Source organism: Melospiza melodia, chromosome 5 (assembly GCF_035770615.1).
Source record: "Melospiza melodia melodia isolate bMelMel2 chromosome 5, bMelMel2.pri, whole genome shotgun sequence".
Taxonomy (NCBI): Eukaryota; Metazoa; Chordata; class Aves; order Passeriformes; family Passerellidae; genus Melospiza; species Melospiza melodia.
This window is the reverse complement of record NC_086198.1, coordinates 12,531,726-12,544,042: the sequence shown is the minus strand read 5'-3', so window position 1 is coordinate 12,544,042 and position 12,317 is coordinate 12,531,726. Positions and strand designations below refer to the sequence as shown.

The 12,317-nt window shown below is 38.1% G+C and overlaps 2 protein-coding genes across 2 annotated transcripts in view; one reads left to right on the top strand and one right to left on the bottom strand.

Moving 5' to 3' along the window:
• Window positions 1-10,494, top strand: part of RXFP1 (relaxin family peptide receptor 1) — a 47,452-nt gene extending 36,958 nt beyond the window's left edge. The window contains exons 11-18 of the mRNA XM_063156302.1: window positions 206-277; window positions 1,004-1,075; window positions 1,468-1,539; window positions 3,519-3,590; window positions 3,834-4,063; window positions 5,391-5,801; window positions 6,319-6,537; window positions 8,607-10,494. Coding sequence (XP_063012372.1) covers window positions 206-277; window positions 1,004-1,075; window positions 1,468-1,539; window positions 3,519-3,590; window positions 3,834-4,063; window positions 5,391-5,801; window positions 6,319-6,537; window positions 8,607-8,908 — 1,450 coding nt within the window. The 3' untranslated portion in view covers window positions 8,909-10,494. The remainder of the gene's footprint in view (window positions 1-205; window positions 278-1,003; window positions 1,076-1,467; window positions 1,540-3,518; window positions 3,591-3,833; window positions 4,064-5,390; window positions 5,802-6,318; window positions 6,538-8,606) is intronic.
• A 280-nt stretch (window positions 10,495-10,774) lies between these two features.
• On the bottom strand, window positions 10,775-12,248 carry C5H4orf46 (chromosome 5 C4orf46 homolog). Its single transcript, XM_063156304.1, has 2 exons — window positions 12,087-12,248; window positions 10,775-11,991 (listed from the first exon to the last, which is right to left on the bottom strand). The coding sequence occupies exons 1-2, from the start codon at window positions 12,246-12,248 to the stop codon at window positions 11,836-11,838; spliced, it is 318 nt and encodes a 105-aa protein (XP_063012374.1). The 3' UTR covers window positions 10,775-11,835.
• Window positions 12,249-12,317: the final 69 nt, after the last annotated feature.

Sequence of the window (12,317 nt, the reverse complement as noted above, 5' to 3'; positions counted from 1 at the left end):
ACATGCATGTATAGACAAAAAAAAAAAAAAAATTATTTACCAAATGATAAAATGGCAAACTTCTAGATGGAATTAGCTTGTTAACTGAATTGAGCAAATATTTGAAGATGCAGAGAACAGAGAACTTTTAAAGTTTATAAAATCTTATATTCAAAATTAAATAGACACCAAGAAGAAGAAACATAAGTTTGTTTTATTCTTTCAGGGTGATGAGACGAAATAAAATCAGTTCCCTAAATGAAAACAGCTTTTCTTCTCTCCAGATGTTAGATGAATTGTGAGTAGATTTCTTCTCTTATTTGTATAAATCACACAGTTTGTGATTTATATTATAAATATCATTCATCATAAATTCTATTTCATATATGCTCTGGAGATGGCATCCTTCCTTAGACTATATTTTAAAGATATATTTAACAGGAAAGAAATAATCAATAAAATACATCATCTGTACCAATCATACTGGGGCTTTTCTCACATTACGTTCCCTGAATATAATAATATTAATTATCCTTTTATCATTACAATCTAGGTGCATGTGTGCCTTCAGTGTCTTGTAGGCCAGTTTGACAGTTTTGGTTGGACTGAGACCTTTATTCCTCTTTTATTAGGATTTCTGCACAGTGAAAGTAAGATGAAAGGTAGAAATAAATGCAGTTTAGCCCATGTGGATACATTCCCATCATGAAACAATATGTTTAATTAATTTGTAAGCTTCTGCAAGTCAAACTAATGGTATTTTACTTTCTTTTCAATGGAAATAACATAACAATAAATTATGCATCTAACAGTATATCTGAACTAATGAGACAAAGCAAGATCTGATAGCTCTAGCTTCCCACTGTGTTTTAACATCATTCTTTTATAGTCCAGATTTCAGATAACCTATAGAATAAATTATATCCTATTTGACAAATAAAATTGTGTATATTGAAACTGCAAAACTATTCAGTAAAATTACTGTGTGTAGTAAGAACTTACTGTGATCTGTGTGTTTCTGCAGAGATTTGGGTAGCAACAAGATTGAATCACTTCCTCCATATATATTTAAGGAACTAAAGGAGCTTTCGCAACTGTAAGGATTCTTGTTTATTATTATACATAACTGTACATTCCTCATTTGATATGATGCTTTCAGTCATATGTGTCAAAAAGAGTACATTTGTTTGTATGCATCATTTAAGCTCTGCCTAAAAAACACACCAAAAGCAATTTTATATAGCATTTTGTCCAGAATAATTTTGTCAAAGATGTGCATTTTCATGTCCCAAAAGACAGCATGTTCAAATTCTACCTTTTTCTAGATCTTGTTAGTCCATACAAGATGAGCTATGCTAGCTACATCATAAGAAATCAATAATTTCATGGAAACACTTAACATGATATCAGAATTTAAAAGTAGATTGACTTTATTTTTAGAACAAGCTGTAAGGAATGTGGCCAAAGTTATTTTTGTTGTGTTTACAGGAACCTTTCTTACAACCCCATCAAGAAAATACAAATAGACCAGTTTGATTTTCTAATTAAACTCAAATCCCTGTAAGTATCAAGTTTTTATATTTTAGCTATATTTTCTTTGTGATTTGCACATCTCCCTCAGTCAAACATGATCCAGAATATGTTTTGTAAGAAATTGCCCCTGAAGAGTTTAGGAGGAGTTTTGCAGGTGCACTAATACAGTAGCTCTAACTTGAATTCTGCCAGCAGAGCTCTTCCTAAAACTCTGAGAGAGTGCAGCAACAATCTTGCAACTCTGAAATGATCCTGCACTAGATTTAAGTACCTCTTCACTGGTCACTTCAGCTCTGAAGTAACCAACTTGGTATGTAGGCACAGCATTGGTTCTTGTCAGACATCACTTCAAAATCATAGAAAAGTTTGTTCTGGAAGTGACCATTAAATAAATGTCCTCTAGTTCAACTCCCCTGCAATGAGCAGGGACATCTTCAGCTAGGTCAGGTTGCTCAGAGCTCTGTCCAGCCTGACCAGGAATGTTCCCAGGCAGGGGGTATCTCCCACCTTTCTAGGCCACTTACTCCAGTGTTTCACCACCTATTCATAAAGAATTTTTTCCTAATATCGGGTCTAAATCAACCTTTTTTAATTTAAAACCATTACCCCTTGTCCTATTGCAACAGACCCTACTAGCAATGGTTGTGGAGATTAAAAACCAGAGGTTTTCTTGGACAGCAGGGCAGTAGGAGTTTATGGTTTGGCCTGATGTGATTATGTGTGAGCTGTAGCCAGCACTGCACATACCTTTGTTGATCAAACCAGCTTCCTCACAGTGACTGGAATCCCCTGGCCAAATTCAACTAAATTTGGTAAAAGGCTAATGAACTGAAAATACTAAATCTATAAGTGTTATGAAAATAAGGAGCTGAGCACAGAAAATAATAAGCAATTATCTCCTTAACAGTCAAGCTACAGCATGATTTTATCATTTTATCTATTATTTAACACCAAAGAACTCATACAAATCAGTGATCATGGCCTTCATCCTGTTTTAGTTAAAAAAACTATTAAATCTTGAGATAGATCAACTGTGTTTTGGCAGTTTATAGGACACCAGTTCCCTCTTTATCTGTTTGAAATAGTGGAAATAGTTGGGGAAAGCATTCCCTAGGATTCATTGCAGCGCTTAAATAAAAGTGACACAATTCCTTGTTGGGACTTTCTCACATCTGCCAGCAAAACTGCCCACCAAGGCACATCAACTAACCAGTTCTCCATTTTTGCCCAGATGAATTCAGAACGCGCAGGAATATTACATTCAAATCTTTGAACAATACATCCAATTAAGGCTCCCCACAAGGAGAACCAAAGACCCTTGATCAGGTGCACATCTAACCAGGGAATAGGAGGGACTGGAAGGATACAGAACCTGAAGTTCTAAAAGAACATCTTACAGAGTTAAATTTTACTGATCTAGCACTGCAGGGGAAAAAATATTACTGCTTTCATATATATAGGTATAAAATTTAAAATAAGGAATCCCACCTGTGTGTCACAAAAAAGCCAGCATTTTTTCTTACATGCTGTGTTCTGTGTCCCAGCTTCCTGCTGGTTTTGACAAAAAGAAGAGACTGAGTTCTTGGGTTGGTTTGTTTGTCTAGTAAAGCAGTCCCTGGGACAAAAGAGAGAAGAGGTGTGTAAAAATATTACTAGAACAAGTTTTTATTTCCCCAGAGATGATGAAAGAACATCAGTAGAATAGTACTTTGAAAGGGCGACATATTAATCAGACATTCATTAATTCTCATGACTAAGTGCAGCACTAAGTTTTCTTCATGAATCTGGAAGAACAGTGAGTTTATTAAAATTATTTGCAATTCCTTCTTGTTCCACTCCAGATTTTACAAGGACTTTTTGGTCAGGTTACAAAGGGTTGACAGATTAGATGGAGTAAAGTTCTTCTTTAGATTCCTATTATCATAAAATCACAACTCAATGCTCATAAAATTTGGGGTTTTGCCACCGAGTTTCTATGGCCTTTTACTGAGAATGTATTTTTACAGCAGCTTGGAGGGCATTGAAATTGCAAACATCCAGAGGAGAATGTTCAGTCCCTTGAGAAACCTTTCCCACATGTAAGTAGATTATTTTAGAAAGTTTGCTTTCTTTGGCCTGAATTTTACAATTACAGAATACTGGATAATTGAAAACATCTTTTCAAAAGATGTTTGAAAAGCAACACGTTAGCAGTTGTTAAATTTTGACCATTTTTTATTTACTTTTCTTCTTTCAGAATATGTTTTCTGAGTAGTTACTAGATAATTTTGGTATTCTGACAACCAATCCAGAATGATCTCTCATCTGTTTCTCACAACCAGATATTTTAAAAAATTCCAGTACTGTGGGTATGCTCCTCACGTGCGCAGCTGCAAGCCCAACACTGATGGCATTTCCTCCCTCGAGAATCTTTTAGCTAGCATCATACAGAGAGTGTTTGTCTGGGTTGTATCTGCCATTACCTGCTTTGGGAACATTTTTGTTATCTGCATGAGGCCTTACATCAGATCAGAGAACAAGCTGCATGCCATCTCCATCATGTCTCTCTGCTGTGAGTACTCCATATCTACAATATCTTTTTAGTCTGCTTGTAGTGTGTATGATATTTGTTATTATGGTAAAGTGATGTATTTCCAGCATTAGATTAACTCTGCTTTTGTGACCTTGCAAATGAAAACACAAAATGTTGTGGTTTATATACCAAGAGGTCTCGTTAAATGCTGCCTTTGCCAGCTGGGACATTCCGAAGGGTTCATGTTTGATTTTCATGCCGTGGGAATTCTGTCAAATTCCCACTTTTTTCAGCAAGAAGAAATAAAATTCCAATATTTCAAATGCTCAAACCCCTATATTTTACTATGCATTTCTCAGTAAGTAGTGATTTCTGCATGTAATTACTGTGTTCAAATATTCTATTCTTTGCACAAACAAAAGGTTGCTTATGCAAATATAGAAAATTAATTTGTCCTTACACCCCAATATTAGGAATTGGGGTGATTTTTTTTTATTTTAATCCTGAAAGCACGACAAGTTTATTGATTAAGTACTTGGCAATACAATCACTACAATCCTGAGTCTCTCAACACAGAAGTGTTGATAAGTATTGCACAAATGCAATTAGATGCATTTTGAGAGGTAGCTGTCAACATTGTCTAAAATTATTGCAACATTTCTAAATGCAGCATGCTGGTGATTTTGAAACTTTGTTTTTCCCATGAAACAATCTGAATACTATGCAAAATTTTTAGCAAAATACCCATGAAGACTTCAGCTCTGTGATGACAGGTCATCTCCCCTTACTAGTCTTAGAGACTATGCACATGAACTTTGAACTAGCAAAAGGTGGAAAAAATAACCTTGAATTCAGCAGAGATGGCCTACTCAAAGAAAATTATCTCTTAAGCCAAATGTTAATATAGAAATAAATAAAGAAATAACACCTAATAAAAAAGGGTTGCAAGAATATTTCTATAAATAATGCTGTATATTTTTCTATCTGCAAAACAATTTTACCAGAGCTTTAAAAAATGGAAACAAGTATGAAACATGAACTGTCAGACCAAATGAAAAGGAAAACAAAAAAAGGAAAAAGTAACATAATTACTAAATTACTAAGTAGTTACTATAATTAAGTAATTACAATTAATTAATTGTAATTCATTATATAATTGTAATTCATAGTACTATTCCAGATGTAATATTGATTTGATATCTAATATCTATTTTATATCTATAACTGTGTAGTAGCTTACTTGTAAGTAGATACTTATATATTTATTTATGTGTGTATGTGTGTGTGTCTGTTTTCCAAGATACATGTACAGAGAGAATGGGAAATTCAGATGTGTAAATAATGATGTTAAGCACTGTGCCCACAGGTGCTGACTGTCTGATGGGGATATATTTATTTGTGATTGGAGCTTTTGATCTTAAATATCGTGGAGAATACAACAAGCACGCTCAGTTGTGGATGGACAGTATCCACTGTCAATTGGTTGGATCGCTGGCTATTCTGTCTACAGAGGTGTCAGTCTTACTGTTGACTTATCTGACTTTGGAAAAATACATCTGCATAGTTTATCCTTTTAGGTGTTTGAAGCCCAGAAAATGCAGGACAATTTCCATTTTGGTTCTTATCTGGATAATCGGGTTTGCTGTTGCTTTTATCCCACTGAGCAATAAGGAATTTTTCAGGAACTACTATGGCACCAATGGCGTCTGTTTTCCTCTTCACTCAGAACAATCAGAAAGTTCAGGAAGTCAGATTTATTCTGTTGTGATTTTCTTAGGTAAGTTGCTTTTCTTCTTTATGTATTACTAGAGCTGCAAAGGAACCAAGTTTTCAAACAATTAAGATAGCTGTGATGTTCACACCTCCTTGGATTTAGATGCTTCAGCAAGCATTTAAAGACTATTTCCAATATAAATACTTTACTGTGTTAGATGTGTGCCTATTTATCTTAAAATGCATGAAGGGATGAGAAAGTAGAAAGAAATTATTGCTCATTATGTTCTTGAATTAATAGACTATGTTAGGGAAGTAGAGCAATGGTAAGGCTAGAGAAGAACTATTTAGTTTTAATCAGATGGCAATCTTTTGCCAGTTATCAGTGAATAAAATGAATACCTGAGTAGAGACAAAAATTCACTCTTCAGGATGAAAACAGACTCAGATTTTCTGGCCACTTAATTCCATGGGACTAGCAGTTTAGATGAAATATTCTTCTTTATTATCCAGAATGCAAATAGGTGATGTAGAATTGCAATTATTCTTTTAAGGTATAATTAATTTTAACTTTTAAACAGGTGTAAACTTGGCAGCTTTTGTCATCATTGTGTTTTCCTATGGGAGTATGTTCTACAGTGTTCACCAGACAGCTATTATGGCTACTGAAATTCGGAATCATATTAAAAAAGAGATGATCCTTGCTAAACGTTTTTTCTTCATTGTATTTACTGATGCACTATGTTGGATACCTATTTTTATTTTGAAACTCCTTTCTTTACTTCGAGTAGAAATACCAGGTATGTCCTTTCTTTTATGAGGCTGTTTCAACAGTGCCTGCATGAAATGTTCCTTCTACTTCAGAAGAAAAATAATTTAATGAAATGAACTATGTTGCTGAAATTAACTTAATGTTCTCTATCTATATATATATATATTTACACACAATATAATGAACAATATAGTTTTGTTATTTGATTAAACTCTATTACTATAATAATGAAAGATTAGCCCCCTTTGAGTTACATAAAAATCTCCAAAATTCAAATCATTCAAGTCTATCTGCATATAATATCTATAAAGTGTACAAATATATTTGAAAATCAAGACTGAGTTCCATTGGCTTTTCTCATCTTAGGACTTTTGCTGTTTCTGTTGTCTAAATGTCTTAGGACAATATAGTGTTTTCTATCTTGATTTAATAACGTAACTTATTCTGAAAAAATTATTTTATTTTACAAGCTAGTATTTATAGCTCAAATCATTAAGTCATATAAAGATCTGCTTATCTTCTTCATGCTGTGAATATATTCCCATGTAAAAATAGTGTAACCTAAAAGACTAAAATTGCACTTTAATTTTTTCCTTCTCTTTGCAATACCAGTAGATGCCAGAAAAAAGCCTCTTCGTGTGGGGCTTGTTAACCCTGTTAGAAAGGACATGTGAGCATGAACAGAACAATCAGCAGCAGCGGATTCAGACTCAGTGTACAGATGTATGTCACAATATTACATTGGCAAGAAAATGTTTTAGCTCAGATGATTTTGCCTTATGTGCTGACCAGGAGGGTTGGGAGTTGAAATTTTCAAAGTTTGGGCTTGCATCTCAAATGTCTGGAAGTTACATTGATTATGTTAAATATTCAGTTATTTCAAATATTTTTAAATTGTTCTTCAAGAGGCTCTCAAACCACCTATGATATTTGAAAGAAAATATTTTCAAAAGTAGAAGCAGGTGTACTATACATCAAGAAACCTTGAAGAAATCTTGCTGAATCACAGGGTGATCTTGGGTTCAGCAAATTGGTGTCCTGTGATAGATGAACCAGATTAAAGATTACTCAATTTGTGAGACTAAAGACGTGACAGCTAGCTGTTCAAATTGACACAAATTGTAAACCTCCTTTGACAGCATTTGCTTTGTGTTGGTGATACAATGTGACAGTTTTAGAACTAAGCACCTGCTTGTGTCCAAAATTGTAGCCAATCTGATGGGTGTCAACAGGAATGTCTCGATATTGCAACAAAGTTGTAAATGTGGAGAGGGGCATGGAGAGGAGTCCGGGAAGGAGAGAGTCAATTAAGGTTTTTATGCGTCTTGGAACAGTTCTGTAACAATTTTATAAATGAAACTACACAAGGGAGGGCATCCACTGGCGTCTTTCAGCACTTTAATCCTGTCCCTTCTCCACCTGCTCCTCAGGTAACTTATCTCCCAAACACTAAAGGACGACAAAGGGATGTGTAAAGGTGCACAGACTGACATAGGCAGACAGTGAACACAGAAACTCTTACCAACAGGAAAAGAAGGAAGTCAGGAAGATGTATACAAGGCTCTTTTTCAGGAAGAGGAATGGAGAAGTCCTGGTGCAGAAGAGAAAACCAGGCTCTGAGGGGATACAGGGAATGGAGGATAGTTTTGCAGGACAGAACATCAGGGGCATGATTCGGACTGCATGTTATCAGTCCTGGGAAGAGGATGGGGAATGGAGATCACAGGAAGAGATAAGGAGCAAAGCAGAGATAAAAGGCTTTGGGGCAAAAAAAGGGGCTCAGCCAGAACAAGAAGTCTGTCAGGGCAGATAGGGAGCTGTGGCATAGAAAAGAGGGATAAATGGAACTACTGGGAGAATAATAAATGTCAGCTTTTGCAGGGAGTACTGAAAACAGAGGGAGATAAGAAGCAGTGCAAGTGTAACAGAAAGAAGAAAAAGAAAAGCACCTGTTGTGCCAGGAGCTGAGCCTAAGAGCACATGATCTCCCCCTCTCACCAACAAGCTATGCTGCATTGGCATCAAGTGCTTATGCTAACTAAAGAATGCAAACACTGGGGTGCATATTACAGCTGCCTCTCTTTTTCCCTCCCTAAGGTACCATAACTTCTTGGGTGGTGATTTTTATACTGCCAATAAATAGTGCTCTGAATCCTCTTCTCTACACTTTGACTACACGACCTTTCAAAGAAATGATTCACCAGGTTTGGTACAACTACAGACAGAGAAGGTCCAAAAGAGGTAAAGGCAGCCAGAAACCGTACGGTCCATCATTCATTTGGGTAGAGATGTGGCCGATGCATGAAATCACGCCAAAGGTTACAAAGCCTGTGCTTTGTACAGACTCTTCTGATGCTTCAGTGACTACGCAGTCAACAAGACTGAATTCCTACACGTAATGACATTTGAGTCCTCACGGTGACATTGGCACTGTTAGTGTCACATCCGAGGGCTTGCTGCTTTACAGCCACGAGGAAGATGGGGAGGTGTGACATCAGCACTCACCTGAACCACTGCGGCAAGGAGAGGGAGCCGGGTGTCTGTTTGCAGGTAGAACTGGCATTTCACCATCTCACAGCAGCACCTGACATTTCGACAGCTCATCCTAGATCAGAATGAGAAATCAGATATTTGGGGATTTTTTTCTTCCAGAAGCCAAGAGTGTGGAAAAAGCATGAATTGTCATTTGAAACATCTCACCCTGAAAGCAGATTGTTTGAAAATCATCTATTTATGGGGAAGTGTGTGTATGTGTGTGTGTGTGTGTATTTTCTTTTTTTCTTTTTGTAAGTTCCCATTTCAACAGGTGATTTTTTAACAGTTAAAAGTTTCCTCATTAAGAAATGTATTCTCTTCTCAAAGTTTCTGACTGGCTCTATTTAGGCTGCATCATCTCTTAAAAGCTTTAAGGAGCAATAGCTGTAAGAAAAACATTCAAGTTTCATAATTAGGTCAGTTAACTATTTTTGTCAAAGCCAAACAAATGAAAATTATATTCCTTTTATAAATTTACAGACTATTTAACTCATGTAAAGGCAATAGTGAAGTGGTAATGATAGTTCTAAGGCAGTTGCCAGGTTGGACAAGGCCTTGATCAGCCAGGTCTACTGGGAGGTGTCCCTGCCCATGGCAGGGAGAGGCTGGGACTAGATGATCTTTAAGATTCTAATTCAAGCAGAACCAGAACTGTGGTGAAGAAAAAAATAAAAATAAGGGGTTTGGTTTGTTTGGTTGGTTTTTCTTTTTCCCCAAGTGAGTCCCCCAGCTTTAACTAGTGGCAGTTTCTCCCTTCTTACTCTGGAAAGACTGGACTGAGTATCCCAGCACCTTGCTGCTGCTCTTTCCCTCACTTTTCTTAACAGGCTACCAAAAGTAGCTCACCACAGCTTGCAGACTTCAACAAATACCAGTCTTTAGATGTCTCTCTATGTACAAGGGAGATGGTCAAATAGAAAATTATCAGTCTTAATAGGTGTCATGACATGTACATTTTAATCACTTTGTACATGACTGGATGCATTACAGTTGAAGTAATTTAAAGACCACAGCCATTCAGCACTTTTTGAAGCATTATTTTACTTCCCAGAATTACAGGGTAAAATAAAAAATATCCCATCTGAATCAATCCCCTAGAGGCAGTTCCTTCACACATTCTTAATGAAGAGAATGTTTTCTATTCTGAATTATTACAACTTCCCTTCTTCTTTCAGTACCGTATTCAGTCTGATGGCCTAGAAGCCCAAAAAGGTAAAAACAGATTCTTTTTTGTATTGATTTGAAACTATTTAAAATTAAGTTAAAAGATACTTCCAATGTTTGCACTTAACTTCTTAGCGGTATAAGAAGTAACATTTTGAAAAAGTGTGGCTCACACTTCAACTGTTTACAGAACTTTGGATTATCTTTTGATTGGAAACTGAAGATTGTTAAGCATCTTGTTTCCACTACTGTATGTTCTACTGAAATAAAATTTAATCTGCTAAACAATCGACTTCTTTTCCAAGCTGTTCAGCAACATTTTGGGTTGTTGGGGTTAAAAACACCTGAGCAAAATCCTGCCACATGGATTGTCTTTAACTAGGACAATTAGAACTTAATTCAATGGAAGTTCCTTACTCATGGGTCAAGCTCTCTCAAGGGCTGCAACTGCCTTTGGTGAGATGTGCAAGGATGCCTGACCTTACCACTACCTGTTTTTCACTACACAGGATTATGGTTATATTCACTGTCACCTTTGTTTCTATCAATAACACAATAACAGTCAATACTTCATAATTTTGCAACTTCTTTATTGTTTTGGTAAGCAAGCTACAGTGGGTCTTTCTCAAAGTCCTATAAGTAAAAATAAGGCCTGCTAATAAGTTATGGCAGAGTCACATTCTCCTGCAGCCTGCCCTTGCACCTCAGCATTCCTTTTTTCCACAGTGACTGGTTAAGGTAAAGGAGTGTCAGGGAAGCTATTTATTACAGATCAGCCATCCTTCAGACCAAAAGGTTGTATTAACAGTAAGCTCTAGACTATCAAACTAGCCACTGCTTAAGGCAAAGATAAAAAACCAAACACTGAAAAAGCTCTGAGGTGCTTCCCCAGGGATGGGAGAATAAATGTCACAGATTCTATTCTAACTAATAGAAGCTTTTACTTACAGTTCAAAATAATCCAGCCTATCATTAAACAATGCTGCTAAATGTCTACCCTACAGAGATACAGGGTTCATCATAAGGCACTTTATTACAACAAAAGGTTGGGTAAAATTGTTTGCAGTAATAAAACATCTTGCAAAAAATAATCTGCAGCTTTATAGACATACATTGTGATACTGCTGAAAATAGTAAGGTTTGGGATATAGGGTTTTTCTACAGCTCATAAATAAGCCACAACTTGTCGCATTATCCCATACTTAACATGAAAATAAAATAGTGTGTAACAAAAAACTGAAGTTGAAGTTTCTCTGGGGTTGGCAGGGTTTCTGCTGGTGACGGGTCTTAAAGAGGAGGGCTGACAATTCTTTATCATAGGACACCACTTCCCCACCAGTAAGGAGTTCTGAACGTAACACACATAGTGACTTTGTATCTACCACGCTAGCACAAAAGAGAGAGGAAAAAATAGGGGAGTCAGAGATCGCTTGAGCTTCAACGAAGAATCTAAAAGTCAAAACTGATTCCCTAAACAAAGTTTTTTTATTCGGTAGACGACCATAAAACATCCATACGAGAGCCCTCAGGTATTTGTGTAAGATCTCTGGGGGAAAACAAAGCTCCACGTGAGGTCCCTGAGGCGGCGGTCGAGGAGCGCCCCGCCGCAGCGCGGGCCGGGCCGGCCTCACCCGCTGGGCTTCAGCGACTCGTAGCCCTCCCTGAGCAGGTCCCGCCACGTCCTGAGGAACCGGGCGTTCTCCGAGCACTTGGTGGCCAACTCCTCCACCTGGGCCGACACGGCCGACGTCGCCTCCAGGATCTTCGCCAGCGAGAAGGCGGCCTGGAGGGACGGCAGAGAGGCTGGGGGTCACCGGCGCCCGGCAGCGTCCCCGAGGGGGCCCCGGAGCCCGCCCGGGGGCAGCGCGCCGCACTCACGTCGCCGATCTGCATCTCCACCTCCTCCAGCAGCTCCCGCGTGTCGCCGCCGGGCAGCTCCGGCGACCCCGACCCCTCGCTCCCGCCGCGGACCCTCCGGGGTCGGGCGCCGGGCGATCCCTCGGGCACCGCGGCGGGCGGCAGCGGCTCCGCTTCGGCCATGTCCCGCTCGCCTCTCCCGCGCCGGGAGCTCCTCCCGCCGAGCACCGCCCACGGCCTGCCCACGGCCCG